Raw genomic sequence first — 14,436 nt, forward strand, 5'->3', positions numbered from 1 at the left:
TTCCAATCCTAGCATCCTGTATCACTTAACTGAGACCTTGAACAAGTCTTTTAAAGTCTTTTCCTTAATTTTCTAATCTGGTTGACCTAATTCCTATAGAACTTTCTGTTCTCTCACAATTTGCAGGGTTCTGGATAAAACAGAATAAAATGTATTTTATTTGTTTCTTGCAGAATACCCTTATTATTTGAGTTAGAAATGCACAACCTCTACTTACTACAGATTTTTAAGCCCAGAGCAGCAAGTGTATCTCCCAGCCATACCACGGAGCTCAGCCCAGGTCCAATAAGAGGACAAGGAAACAATGACAAATTGGGGTTTCTCTTCTTAGGTTACAAAATCTACACAGGTAAGTGCTTAGGATACAGTGCAGTGAAAAAATGTCGAAGAGAGAAGATTGGGCAGGGGCTCCCAGTGTCCAGGGAGTCTTGTTCCTGAGAAACAAAAATCAGAAGGCGAGCTGACTGGTCAGAACTCAGTACGAAGCACAAAACACATGCCATCCCCATTGCTTCTGGCGCCCGGAACAGTTTCAACACACACACAAGCCAAGTCCTTCGATGACTATACCCCACACCTACGGCTCCAGCTTCCTTGGCACAAGCACCCCGTCCCAGGCACAGCTGCACGTCTGCACCCTCATGTTGGGCAGGCTGACCACCTGGGGCTGGAGTTGGCCTCCCTCCTGGATGCTGACAATCATGGGCAGCGAGGTCGCCTCCGAGGCGATGCACTGTCGAGGCCCCAGAAAAGGCCACTTGAAGGTCAGGGACTCTGGGGGCTGCTGGCAGGTGCCCACACACTCATAGGCCAGGAAGCCTGGGGGCTCCAGGACCCAGTTCTCAGCCCACTTCATCCCCTGCAGGTCAATGTACATCTCCTGGCGGCAGCAGCGGGTGCCCTCGGTCACCGGTGCTTTAGGATCACAGTTTCCCTGAGCTCTGTGGGGAGCAAAGAGAGGCAGAGTCAGAGGTCAGCTGAGAGGGCAGGGGTCATGGGGCCCAGGGTGAGACCTAGTGGGACACCTGGAAAGATTTATGATCCATCTCTCATTATGTTCAAAATGTTGGATATTTGTGATAAGGATGGATAACTAGAAATAACCCCCAAAATCATAATTAGAGCTGACATTACTCCCAAGAGTGGAAGGAGATATTTTATATATTCATTCATTCCCACAGCACCCTGTAAAGTTGCCCGTTTCAAAATAGGTTCATCCGCAGTGACCCACAGCACCTACCCATAGTCCCTGAGGTCCAGGGTGTGCAGCTCCAGCTGGGGCTCCCCCTGCCAGCCGCTCGACGGCCCCTGGGGGGCGAAGCGGACCAGCCTGTGGGCGCTGGAGGCCAGCGGGCCCAGGTGCTCCCGCTGCACCAGCACCTGCAGGAGCAGCGGCTGCCGGGGGCTGCGCAGCTGCTGCCAGAAGTTCACCGCCTCGGTAACGTCCAGGGCCTTCCAGCCGCTCTCGTGGATGGTCACCAGCCTGCGACACCGCACGGAGGGAGACACAGGCCCGCGCTCAGGCGTGGGGACTGGGACTGCCCGGGGTGGCCCCGGGGGCGGCACCTCTCCCACCCGCTCCCGGGTGTCCCCGCCGGGACCGAGCCGCCCCTCCTCCCGCCCCGGGCCCAGCCCTCCTTCCCTCCCCCCAGCCCCACACCGCAGCCGCGACCTCCGCACCTGGAGTCGATGAGGGCGGTGCGGTTGGAGCCGTCGTCGCGGACGTGCAGCCACTGGACGGTGACCCGGGCGCGGTCGCTGCGCGGGAAGAGGCGCTCGTGTCTGCGGAGCGCGGCCCTGGGGACCGGCTCCTGGAAGAGGCGCAGCACGGCCTGCACCAGCTCGCTGCGGGGCGGCAGCCGCTGCTCCATGTCGAACACCAGCAAATGCGAGGACGCCTCGGATGTCAGGAACCTGCCGACCACCTCTGGGGACGGGAGCGGAGTCAGCGGAGCCCCTCCGAGCACCAGGCGAGCTCTGAGGATGCAGGGCTCAGGGAGAGCGAACAGGGTTTCCCCAGGAATCCCCAGGGAGAGTTTGGAGGCTGGGAAACTGATGGGCCAGGCCAGAAACAGAGCACCTCCACTCCTAGAAAAACTGTTAGAGTCAAGCAGGCTCTCCAAAACCATCATCTGGGGTTGGGGCTTGTTTACTAGTGGTGACCCCCCTCACCACTAGTGAGGGGAGGGGCAGCTTTGGGATACTGGGCAAGGGCTGGGACTCTGAGTGAAGACTGCAGACCTGCAGGCTTCTTTAGGCAAAGGGGCAGGAGTGGGAATGGAGGGTGGAAGGCCAAGGACCAGCCAGTGAAAATCTACAGTCACCAGCTGAAATCGGCTTTTCCTAAGAGGCAGAGAAAGAGCTCTGAATTTACTTTCATTTCCCTGCCTGGTGAGGGGACTCTTGCTGGTGAAAAGGAACAGGGGCAATTTTTGTGGAATTACCGAGCCCTGAGGGAAATGGTGAGGTCAGGCACAACACCCTCTTCAGAGGCCCCAGCAATCCGTCCCCAGCACCTGAGGCTCCAGGTTGGCAGCGCGATCGCTTTATCAGCCAGCCCCATGGCTGCCAGCAGTCACCCCTGATGAGGTGTCCAGCAACGGTCTCCTCGTCTCCCCAGGCGCCTGGCCTGGTCTGTCTGTGGGTGTCCCCAGCCCTGGGGAGGTGAGAGGCTGCCATAGGACTCAGACCTGGTACCTTCCATCTCATAGAATACCCACAACTCTGGGAAGTAGTCAAAGCTAATTTAATCTCATTTCAAGAAACACAAGAGTTGTTGGGAGACTTGTCCAAAAACAAATACCAGAGGTGATAACTGAATGCAGAGGTCCTTTCTCTCTAAGGCAACACTCTGCGGAAGCCAGCCTCTTTGTCCCCTAGCACAAAGGCACCTTGACCATCTGTCTTCTCTAATCTCTCTTCTTTCCACTTTGCTTCCTGTCCCATGATTCCCTGTTCTTGCCTTGGCTTTGTCAGCCAGTCCAGCCGGCCCAGCTCCTCCTGGCCCTGAGAGGCAGGGTCCTCAGTGCAGACAGAGACCAGGAGCCCAGACCTGTCATCCTCACAGGCCATGGTACCCCCTCACCGCCCTGTGGACCCTGCACCCTGACAGCTACCACCACCACCATCACCACCACCACCACAAGGACCAGGCTGCAGCAGGAGGGCGGGCCTCACCTCGGAAGTTCTGGCTGAACCTCTTCCCCCGGGAGCGCGCCCCGTGGCCGCGCTGCAGCAGGGCCACATACTGGGCCCTCACATGGGCGGGGATGACCAGCCCCTCCACGGTGGCCTTGTCCACGATCGGGACCTCGCTGAGGTGCAGCTGCTGCAGCAGGCTGTCCAGGATCCGCTCCTCGGTCAGGGCCGCCCCGGGGCCGGCCAGGGGCAGCACCCAGAGGGCCCAGCAGAGCCACAGGGGCTGCATGGCACTGCTGGGGAGAAGGAAGGGCAGAGTGGACGTGTCCCCGGATGAGGCTCCAGGAGGGTCCCAGCAGCGGGGTGTGCTGAGAGCCAGGCTGGGCCAGCTTTATAGCAGCCCTGGGCTGGGCCAGGGTGGTGGGAGGGGGGAGAGGCTGGGAGGAAGGGAGGTCACACCCCTCAGACCTCCTGGGAGCTCAGCATCCAGACAGGTCCCTGAGCCCAAGGAGGGGGGCTGTCTAGACCGTGGACAGATGGTATTATTGTGGTCAGGTGCCTCTACCTTGGCTGGGATTGCTGGACCAGTTAAATTAAAAAGCTTGTTCCCTGATGAAGAGGCAAGGATCTCTAAGTGCTCTCTTCCCTGTCCTTCAGTCACAGAGCAAACTCCGGTCCCTGGTGTGGACTTAGAGTCCTGATTCTTGCTACAGCTCCTCTGTGTGCACACCAACACCTTGGATCTCTGGCTAAGGACCAATTCTGCCTACAAGGATGAGCATCTGAGCCTGGTGCTCAAAGGACTCCTAGGGACTGTTGAGCTTCTGGGCTGTCCACAATTGGAAAACCCAATGTTTTTCCCAGTGCTTAATGGGGAAGGGGCGACCTTCCTAGACAAGGGAGCCTGGGGTAATTTAGTACCAATGGGATTTTGCCCAATAAGGAACCTCATCCTCTCGTTTTCCCTGGCTGTTCACAGATTCAGAGATTGGAGTTGAAAAAAACATCCAGCCCGTTCCCTCCACCAATTTTTGAGCTAAGAAAACAAAGGCTCAGAGAGGCAACAATATCCCTGGCTCACAACAGTTAATGATGGATGCCTGCCTAAAGTCAAGTCTGATTCCTAGCCCACAGCTCTTTCCACAACCTCCAGCTGTTTCCAGCCAGAGTCCTTGTTCAATCCTCTGAAGCAGCCAAGTGGACTCAGCCCAGGTGACCGGGGGACTCTATGTGGGTAGGGGGCATGTCCTTCAATTTCCTGAGGCTTCACCAAATGAATGTGGATTTGCATGGTAGAGGAGTTTTAGTGGGGAATTAAAACAATTGGGCAATCAGCCAGGGGTAGGGCTGCCAGATAAAATACAGAACACAATTTGGGACATACTTTAGCACATCATTTGTTGTTTATCTGAAATTCAAATTTCACCTTTCACCAGGAGTCCCATATTTTTAATTGCTAAATCTGGCAACCCTAGCCAGAGGCCAAAGAGAAAAAGCCAGTGTGGATTGGGAAACTTCTGACAATGGGCTGATTAGCCGTCAGGCGGGGAGGGCAGCCCCCACCCTTTGTCATGCAGAAGAAGCCAGGCTTCCCCTACTTCCACTCTCACCTGTGTCTGGCCCAACACCCTGCCAGGTCATGTTGGCTGGAGATGCTTTAGTGGCCCCAGAGGTAGATCTTCTGTCTGGAAGGAGGAAAGAGGCCAAGGGAATAGAGAGTTTGGGCTTTCCTGGTGGCTCAGATGGTGGTAAAGAATCTGTTTGCAACGTGGAAGACCCAGGTTTGATCTCTGGGTCAGGAAGGGTCAGGAAGATTCCCTGGAGGAGGGCATACTCCATTATTCTTGCGTGGAGATTTCCATGCACAGAGGAACCTAGCGGGCTACAGTCCATGGAGCCGCAAGAGTTGGTCACAACTGAGCAACTAACACTTTCACTTTCACCCCGATGAAGGACCAGTTTGGACCTCGCCTAGAGCTGAGGGTAGCACGGAGGGCAATGGGCTGGCCGTCTTGAGGTGGGGGCCACAGACCCGGCCCCCAGAGAGTCTGGAAAGATGGATGCAGGGACTGAGGCAGGAGGGCAGGTAAGGAGGGCCAGGTGCCCACGACCACACTCCTATCTCTTACAGGCTGGTTTTGACCCCAGCCAGAGTCCAGACTGCCCGCTGAAGGCTGTGAGAAAATGTGAGGTCAGAGGTCATCCTGCAGACTCCGTGGATGGGGACAAACTGGACCAGAGCCTAGGCTTGGAACCAAACGGAACTGTAAGGTCAGTGAAGACTGGAGTCCGACCGTGGGTTCACTTCTGGATTAGAGCCTAGCATCTGAGGGGGAAGGGACTCCTATCTCCTTCCTGATGAGGGAGGCACTGCTGTGGTGCTCCAGAAACACCCCGAGCCCCAGCCCCAGATGCCCTGGGCTGCCCTAATCCTGCACCCATCAGCCTACCCACCCAAGACCTGGGGGCCCATGTGGCTCCTTGGGGTCTCCAGACATGACCCTGGGTGGGCAATGGGCCCTCCTTGTCCTCCAAAGCAACTTGGCCTCGGTGTCAGCTGGGCCAGCACTTCCTCCTAGGCTAAGGAGGGGTGGGGACAGGGAAGGACTAAGAACCCAGGTTTTGGTTCATCCAGACCTTCCAGGCGAGGGTGGGTCCAAGTTCAGTCCTTGCTGTGCCACTGATCAACTGTGTGGCCTTAGGTGGGTTTTCTACCCACTTCAAGATAAGTCTCCCTCTAAAACACGGGGATAATATACTTTTCTTATTCCAGCTGCACCACACAGCTTGTGGGATCTTAGTTCCCTGACCAGGGATTGAGCCCAGACCCTTGACAGAGAAAGTGCCAAGTCCTAACTACTGGACCTCTAGGGAATTCCCAATACTGAAATATGCTTTTTTTTTTTTTTGACAAAATACGTGTCAGTATTAATGGAGAGGTCATCAGAGTGCCTTGCACAGCACTGCCCTACACACACACACACACACGCACACACACACACAATAGGTGTTCAATAAATGGTAAGGATATTTCAACTGATACTAACTTACAATGTTAAACTTTTTAAAATTTAAAGTTAATGTTTCTGCATTATTATATAGTTAATACACATAGTACAAAAGTCAAAAGATCAAAGGTGTTTGTGAAAAATGTCAGCCTCTGTGACTTTGCTGCTCGTCTCCCACTTCACCTCCCCAGAGACAGTCTGCTTACCAAGAAACTCAGATATTTTTCCCACCACATGAATCTTACTAATCTTTCATTGTGACCCATATCCCATTTTCAAATTATAATTTTATTAGAATTCTTATAATTAAATACCACTCTATAATTAAAAATAATAATTTTTAATTATTTGTTTTTTGGTCCTGCTGGGTCTTCATTGCTGCACACGGGCTTCCTCTAGTTGCGGTGAGCTGGGGACTATTCTGCAGTCGCAGCACGCAGGCTTATCACTGTGGTGGCTTCTCTCATTGCGGACCACGGGCTCCAGGTGAGTGGGCTTCAGCAGTTGTGCCGCACGGGCTTTATTGATCCACCGCATGTGGAATCCTCCCGGACCAGGGATCAAACCCGCGTCCCCTGCCTTGGTAGGCAGATTCTTAACCACTAGACCACCAGGGAAGTCCTCTATTTTGCAAGTGAAGTGAAAGTCGCTTAGTTGTGTCCGACTCTGCGACCCCTTGGACTATACAGTCCATGGAATTCTCTAGGCCAGAATACTGGAGTGGGTAGGCTTTCCCTTCTCCAGGGGATCTTCCCAACCCAGGGATCAAACCCAGGTCTCCCACAATGCAGGCAGATTCTTTACCAGCTGAGCCACAAAGTAAGCCTATTTTTTAAAGGGTACAGTAAAAAGTCTCTTCTATTCTGGGCACACACCGCTGCCCCCGTCATCTCCCTATCCACTCCCCCCCCCCCCATCCACCAGTGTTGTTAGCTCAGTTGATTCAAAGGGGCTTACTGTTCTGACACACTTGCTTCTGTGAAACCGGAAAGTATCTCAGTCCCTGTCAGTCAGGGGCGGTTGGGACAGTTTTGTGTGACCACCTTCTGAGGAAGGTTGTCTCAGGCTGCTGCTCTGGCTACTATAACAAAATGTTGTGTGGGGGGAGGGGAAGGGGAAGGAGGGAGGGGATCGGCAAAAATGTGTTTCTTCACAGTCTGGAGGCTGGAAGTCCAAGATCAAGGTGCCAGCAAGTTTGGTTTCTTCCGAGGCCTTGCTCCTTGGCTTGCAGATGGCAGCCTTCTCTCTGTGTGCTCACATGGTCTTCCTCTGTGCCTACACATCCCTGGTGTCTCTCCGTGTGTCCAAGGACACCAGTCAGATTGAGTTAGAGCCCACCCTAGGGGCCTCATTTAGTGTAATCATCCCTTTAAAGGACGGGTTTACTGACAGCTTTGCACAGTCTCTCTATGCTTCTTCCACGCACGCATTGTTTTTTGTTTGGTTTGGTTTGGCTTTTTTTTTTTTTTTTTTTGACCATACTGCATGACCTAGAGAACTTCCCTGACCAGAGATCAGAGATCAAACATGTGCCTGCTGCAGTGGAAGCATGGAGTTTTAGCCACTGGCCCAAAAGGAAGTCCGAGTGTATCGTTTTACATAAAGTAATCATTCTCCTGTCTCCTTTACCCCTCTTTAAAAAATTATATACATGAGTTATTCTTTTTAAAAAGTATTTATTTCACTGTGCTGGGTCTTAGTTGCTGCACTCAGAATTTTTTAGTTGCAGAGTCTTAGCCACTAGACTACCAGAGAGGTCTCTATACATGAGATATTGAAGGTTAACTTTAGGAAACAGAATTTTCAGTGAGACCATGACCAAACCTGAGGAGGAACTAATACAGCCTGTGATTGATACAATAACCATTGGGATGATGAGTCTTCTAATCTTTGGAGCCAAGAGAGAGTTGCTGCACAGGTAGGAAGGACAACTGTCTCCTGTTAGGGAGAAACATACAGTCATGTTCTTGTGGTCAGGCAGTTCCAATGTGTAGAAGGGAGGACACAGAAGCTGAGTTATAAGGAGTGGACTGTGTGAGTCATCGATCTATCGCCTCAGCGCTGGGTGCATCCCTCAATAGATGCTCTTTGATGAACAAAGGAATTTTGCTAAGAAGTTCTTTGAGGACTTCCCTGGTGGTCCAGTGGTTAAGATCCCACCCTTCTGATGCAGGTGGCGCAGGTTTGATCTCTGGTCAGGGAACCAAGATCCCACAAGCCATTTGGAGCAGCCAAAATAAAAAAAGAAGTTCCTTGAAAGGGAGGGTGATATTAAGCTTACCTGAGAAAGGACATTGAGTTGCAGGGAGGGGTTTGTCCTTCAGGAAGAAGAGGCTTTCCTGCAATTGCTGGTGCAGGCCAAGGTCAGTGGTGTGGGAGTCCACCCTGGGGGAACTGTTTCTCAGCCACAGGTCCAGAACAAGGCCCATCTGTAGCCTCATAGCTTTGGCCTGGCAACCGCCTTTCCACAGCCCTTTCACCAGAAGCCAACGGTAGAGGCCTGGAGGAAGGGTGTCCAGGCGTAGGACCCAGGCCTTCGCTGAGTGACGTGCTGTACCCTGACCCACAGGGTGGTGGGTGGACACTCCCTCCCGCCGGGAGGCTTTCGGGGAGGGGGCTGGCCCTGGGGGAGGGGGTGTATTCAGAGGGAAGGGAGAGCAGCACGGGGTGACTGGACAGCAGGGGCAGGAGGAAGGGCGACTTCCCAGCCCACAGAGCCTCGTTCGGCCCTTTTGTCTCCTGGATGAGAGCTTTACTTAGCTCACCAACAGGAAGAGGAAGTGGGGGCAGGTGGGGGGAGTTGTCAGACCACCTATGTCCCCATATTCAAAGCCCATGAGAGTCCCAGGGAGGCTACAATCCCCGAGCCATCCCACCAACACTGCCCTGCGAGCTCCAGATGTTGCAGGAAATGGGACCACTTCCAGGGCCTGAGTGTGGGTTCTTGTCTAACACTCAGAAAGGAATCGTCTGAGGAGCCACACGTGCTAACAAAGCAACAGAAGGGGCACCCGGGCGGAGAGCAGTTAGGGTAAGGGAACCCAGGAGAACAGCTCTGCCACAGTCTGTTCGAAGTCTCAGGTTCTGTGGTGATGGGATCAGTTTCCAGGTTGTCTTTGGCCAGTCTTTCTGACCCAGAGTCCTGCCTGGTGGTGCACGCTTTGCTCAGCCAAGATGGATGCCAGCGAGAGGATTCTGGAAGACTGTCAGACACGTGGTGTCTCCTTTTGACCTTTCCCGAACTCTTCTGGTTGGTGGTGGCATGTTAGTTCCATGTTCCTTACTGGGGCCTCCTGTCATAAAATAACTCACGCAGATGGTTACTGTGGTGCCTGGCCAGGGTGGGTGGCTTCCTCCCCTAACACAGGGAGCACTGTCTCCTGCCCGAGTGAGTGCGCCCGCCCCAGACTCCTCCACCACCCATGCTGCCAAGCCCATGGGCCTCTGGCAGAGGAGATGTGGCCTCCACAGGCTCCCCCAGGCCCTGGGTTGGGGTCTCCCAGGGTACAGGGAGCTGCCAGAGCCGTTGAGGTTCTTGCCATGAGCTGAGACCACCAGCTGCCTAGTGTCCCTTCTCTATGCCATCTGAGAGGGCAAGGGCATCTACACCAGACTAAGCAAATGGGGCTCAGAGGAGACGCAGTTGCATGGTGAGCCGGCCACCCGTTTTCCAGGGCCAGGTCTTGGCTGGGACAGGCTGGGCAGCTGGAGGGGACGGGGTGGCTGTGCCACCCAGATCAAATCCAGGCCCAGATCAAAGCGACAGCATCTCCCTCACTGCGTACGGCTGCTCCCACTGCAGGGAGCAGTCCTGCCATTTCCCTCCAGCATTAAAGGTGTACCCAAGAGTTCATCTTTTCCTTCCTTTGTGGTGGGCCTTACTTGGGGGGGTCTCACTCTGTCCAGGACAAGAGTGCAGAAGACCTGGGAGGCTCTGGAATCGGTTACGTGTGCAGAGCAGCCATGTTTACCTGCACAGAGAAGCCTCTAGACAGAGATCCGAGCAGGCTTGGTTTTGTTTGGTTCTGTATATTTGTTTTGTTCCTCTTAACGGCTTAAGGCTCCATCTGTCAGTGAACATTTTTTGTTGGAGCAAACACCTGGAGAGTTTATGGTGAGGGCAACTTCCCCGCATCCCCGCCTGTGGTCGGCCACACCACACACTAGGCAGGCTTTGTCTGGGGGACAAAAGCGGGTCTGCTGATGGTGAGCTATCGCCTGTCTTTCTCTGTCAACAGCAGCAAACTCCCCTCTAACTCCTCCTCACCTCGCACCCCTGCCCAGCAGTAGAGCCCAAACATGCCTCTCCATTATAAAGACAAGACTTTTCTGGGGACTTCCCTGGTGGTGCAGTGGTAAGACCCCAGTGCAGGGGGTGTGGGTTTGATCCCTGGTTGGGGAACGAAGATCCCACATGTCATATGGTATGGCCAAAAGGAAAAGAAAAATTAAGGGAAAAAAAAAAAAAAAGACAAGAGTTTCCTGGATTCCGAAAAGCACAGTTGTAATTGTAACACAAGTTGTTTTCTTCCTCACTCTCTCCCTTTCTTTTCTTTTTTCTTTTTCCCCCTGAAAGCGTTGTTATCAGTATTAGTCTCTTATTTGCCCCCCCCACAACCCAAATAAAAATGTCCAGAAAGAAAAACACCCACATAAACTATCCTCAAATCTTGCCCTGCAGAAGGAACTTCTAGAAGCGGTTTGTCTCCATACTTTCCTCTTCCTGCCTCCCTGTCTTCTATTAATTAAGAAGTGTTTACCTGGAGAAGGAAATGGCAACCCACTCTAGTATTCTTGCCTGGAAAAGTCCATGGACAGAGGAGCCTGGTGGACAGCAGTCTATGGGGTTACATGACTGAGCATGAGTGCATGAGGGTGGAGGGAGATGGGTTGGTAGCAATAAACTGATAGAACGAAAAAAAAGAAATGTTTACTGATGACTCTGCCCCTTCTCTGTATCCTGGGGACAGCTAAGGAGACAAAAGGGCAGTGGATTCAAGAGGAAGCTTGAGTTCAGTGCCAGAAAGTTGGGGGTGGGGGCAGCCCAAGGGTTCCCTAAATGCTGTGTTTTGGGTGGTTCCACACCCTCGCCCCACCAGGTCTGGGATCTCCCTTTGCTTCAGTCCCCTCACACCCTGGGAGGAAGACGTTGTTGACACTGAACACCAAAGGCTCAGAGCAGTTAAGACCCTGGTCCAAGGCCGTAGATTGCTAATGAGAGCACTGAGGGGAGCCAGTCCTGGCCAGTGACCTTGGACAAGTTCATCACCTTGCCTGCACCTTGGTTTCTTTATCTGTGAGATAGGAACACTAATAATAGGTATTGCACAAGCTCATGGTGAGCGTCCAGTGAAGTATGGCTCAGAGTAAACAGTCAAGACCAGCAATTATTGTCTGGTTACAGAGGTGTCCTTCCTGGCCCTCCTTGCAGAAGTCGGGCCCCTCTCTGCCTCACCCAACTGACCACAGACAGCTGTCAGAGGGGAGCGCCGTGATTCTCCTGAGGTCTCACAGCCAGGGAGTGGCTCAGTGAACACTGAAGCCAGGACCACCCTCAGCTGGAAGGTGTGGATGAAACTGAACGTGGGTCCTTAGTTCCCCCCCAACCCCCACTTTAGCTCTGGGAGCCCCAGAGAAGGGCCAGCCCTGTGATGCCAAGGCCAAGCTGTATTGGAGGACAGGGAGGGCCCATAGGCTGACATTTTTCACAAACGCCTTTGTATCTTTTGACGTTTGTATTAACTATAAAATAATGCAGAGACATTGTTAACTTAAAACATTTCCACAAACGCCTTTGTATCTTTTGACTTAGTGTATTAACTATAAAATAATGCAGAGACATTGTTAACTTAAAATTTTAAAAAGTTAAACATTGTAAGTAAGTATCAGTTGAGAGACCCCTACCATTTACTGAGCACCTAGTATGTGTGTGTGTGTGTGTGTGTGTGTGTGTGTGTGTGTGTGCGCGCGCATGCGTAGAGGGGGCTGCTGTGCAAGGCACTCTGATGACCTCTCCATTAACACTGACATGTTTTTGTCCAAAAAAAAAAAGCATATTTCAGTATTGGGAATTCCCTGGAGGCCCAGTAGTTAGGACTTGGCACTTTCACTGCCGAGGGTCTGGGCTCAATCCCTGGTCAGGAAACTAAGATCCCACAAGCTGTGCAGAGCAGCTGGAATAAGAAAAGTACATTATCCCCATGTTGTAGAGGGAGACATATTGAAGTGGGTAGAAAACCCACCTAAGGCCACACAGTTGATGAGTGGCACAGCGAGGATTGAACCCAGGACCCACCCTCGCCTGGAAGGTCTGGATGAACCGAAACCTGGGTTTTTAGTCCTTTTCTGTCCCCACCCTCCTTAGCCCAGGGAACCCCTGGGAAGTGCTGGCCCAGCTGACACTGAGGCCAAGTTGCTTTGGAGGACAAGGAGGCCTCACTGCCCACCCAGGGGCATGTCTGGAGACCCCCAAGGAGCCACATGGGCCCCCAGGTCTGGAATCAGTAGGCTGATGGGTGCAGGATTGGGGCAGCCAGGGCACCTGGGCCTAGGGATGTCTCTGGGTCACACAGAGTGTGTCTGTACCAGGCTGGGAACCCCTCCTGGAGCCCCCCGAGATGCTGGGCTCTAATCTAGGAGGGAACCCACTCCTTGGCTCCAGCCTTCACTAAGCTGAGTCCTCTTTGGTTCTGAGTCCAGGTCCAGCTCAGTCCCATTGACCAAGTCCCTGAGATGACCTCTGACCCTCATGTCTTCTTACCAGGCCTCAGCTAGCAGCTTGGATTCTGGTTGGGGGTCAGATCCTGGCCTCTAGAGACAGGAGGGTGAGCATGGCTCCCACCACCCATCTCCTCTTCAGTGTCCTCAACCTCAGGCCCTCAGTCAGGGGTACTGAGTGTTTCCCCATCCTCACCACTCGCTCTCACCTCCTGTCCTCCAGGACAGCAGATCCAACTTTACTACCTTTTGGTTTTTTTTTTTAAAGAGATTGTTTTAGTGTGGACCATTTTTAAACTCTTTATTGGATTTGTTAAAGTATTGCTTCCGTTTTATGTTTTGGTTTTTTGGCCATGATGCATGCTCCCTGACTAAGGGTCGAACTCCCCCCACCCCGCCCCCGCCCCCACAACACACACAAACACACACACACACACACACACACACACTGGAAGGGAGAGTCTTAACCACTGGACCACCAGGGAAGTCCCCTCTGGGCCTTTCAGGACAAATCCAATCGCAGAAGGCCAGACTCTCCCCAGATCCTCAGCCGGAAGCCAGGCTCCTTCCTCTGCATGACAAAGATTACCCCTGAGGGCTAACAGCCCATTGTAAGAAGCCTCCCAATCCACACTGGCTTTCTTCTGGCTGATTGCCCAATTATTTTATTTCCCCAGCAAAACTCTTGAACCCGTGTGGAATCCACATTCAGGAAAGGGGCCTGTGTTTGCAGAGGGATAACAGGTCTGGGGGATTTGCCCAGCGTCTGCCCCTACTGATCCCCTTGCCAGGTCCGCACCCAATCAGTCCCCTGTGTTAATGGCGTCTCATCATCTCTCTGACCCCAGGCCAGAAGGGCCCCGGGGGCTGACCTGCTGTTGCAAACAGCCTGAGGTCATGGAAAGAACCTGCTGCTCTTTCCTCCTAAGTGATGTGGTCCAGCTTCCTGGCTTCCCTGGCTATCCAATCACTGATGGCTCTAGGCTCACGCTTCGCTGAGTGCCAGAACCATATACCCAGCTACCCTTCCACCCCTACCTATTCCCATCTCAGTAAATGGCTCCACCATACACCCAGCTAGACCTCCAGACCGAGGGGTCATTCTTTTTTTTTCTTTTTTAACAAATGACTTTTATTTACTTTAAAAAAGATTTATTTTTTACTGCACAGGGTCTTTGTTGGTGCTCAGGGGCTTTCTCCAGTTGCGGCAAGCAGGGGCCAGTCTTTATTGTGGTGCTCAGTCTTCTCACTGCGGTGACTTCTCTTGTTGACGACCACAGGCTCTAGGCATGCGGGCTTCAGTAGTTTCGGCTCGCAGGCTCTAGAGGGCTGGCTCAGTAGTTGTGGCCCACAGACCTAGTTGCTCGGCGGCATGTGGGATCTTCCTGTACCAGGAATTGAATCCACATCCCCTGCATTGGCAGGCAGATTCTTAGCCACTGGACCACCAGGGAAGACCCTAAGGGTCATTCTTGATTCCTATCCCACATCCTTCAGAGTCAGTTCCCAGGAAGCCCCACTGGTCTCACCTGCAAAGTCAATCTTGTTTGTGACCTTCCATCACTTACCTGGG

General features: G+C 53.1%; 1 protein-coding gene across 1 annotated transcript; it reads right to left on the reverse strand.

Moving 5' to 3' along the window:
* Positions 1-577: 577 nt before the first annotated feature.
* On the reverse strand, positions 578-3,427 carry LEFTY2 (left-right determination factor 2). The gene is made up of 4 exons (NM_001206043.2): positions 3,178-3,427; positions 1,681-1,927; positions 1,241-1,483; positions 578-941 (listed from the first exon to the last, which is right to left on the reverse strand). The coding sequence occupies exons 1-4, from the start codon at positions 3,425-3,427 to the stop codon at positions 578-580; spliced, it is 1,104 nt and encodes a 367-aa protein (NP_001192972.2).
* Between the last annotated feature and the right edge of the window lie 11,009 nt (positions 3,428-14,436).

The sequence above is a fragment of the Bos taurus genome, chromosome 16, assembly GCF_002263795.3.
Source record: "Bos taurus isolate L1 Dominette 01449 registration number 42190680 breed Hereford chromosome 16, ARS-UCD2.0, whole genome shotgun sequence".
NCBI classification, from domain to species: domain Eukaryota; kingdom Metazoa; phylum Chordata; class Mammalia; order Artiodactyla; family Bovidae; genus Bos; species Bos taurus.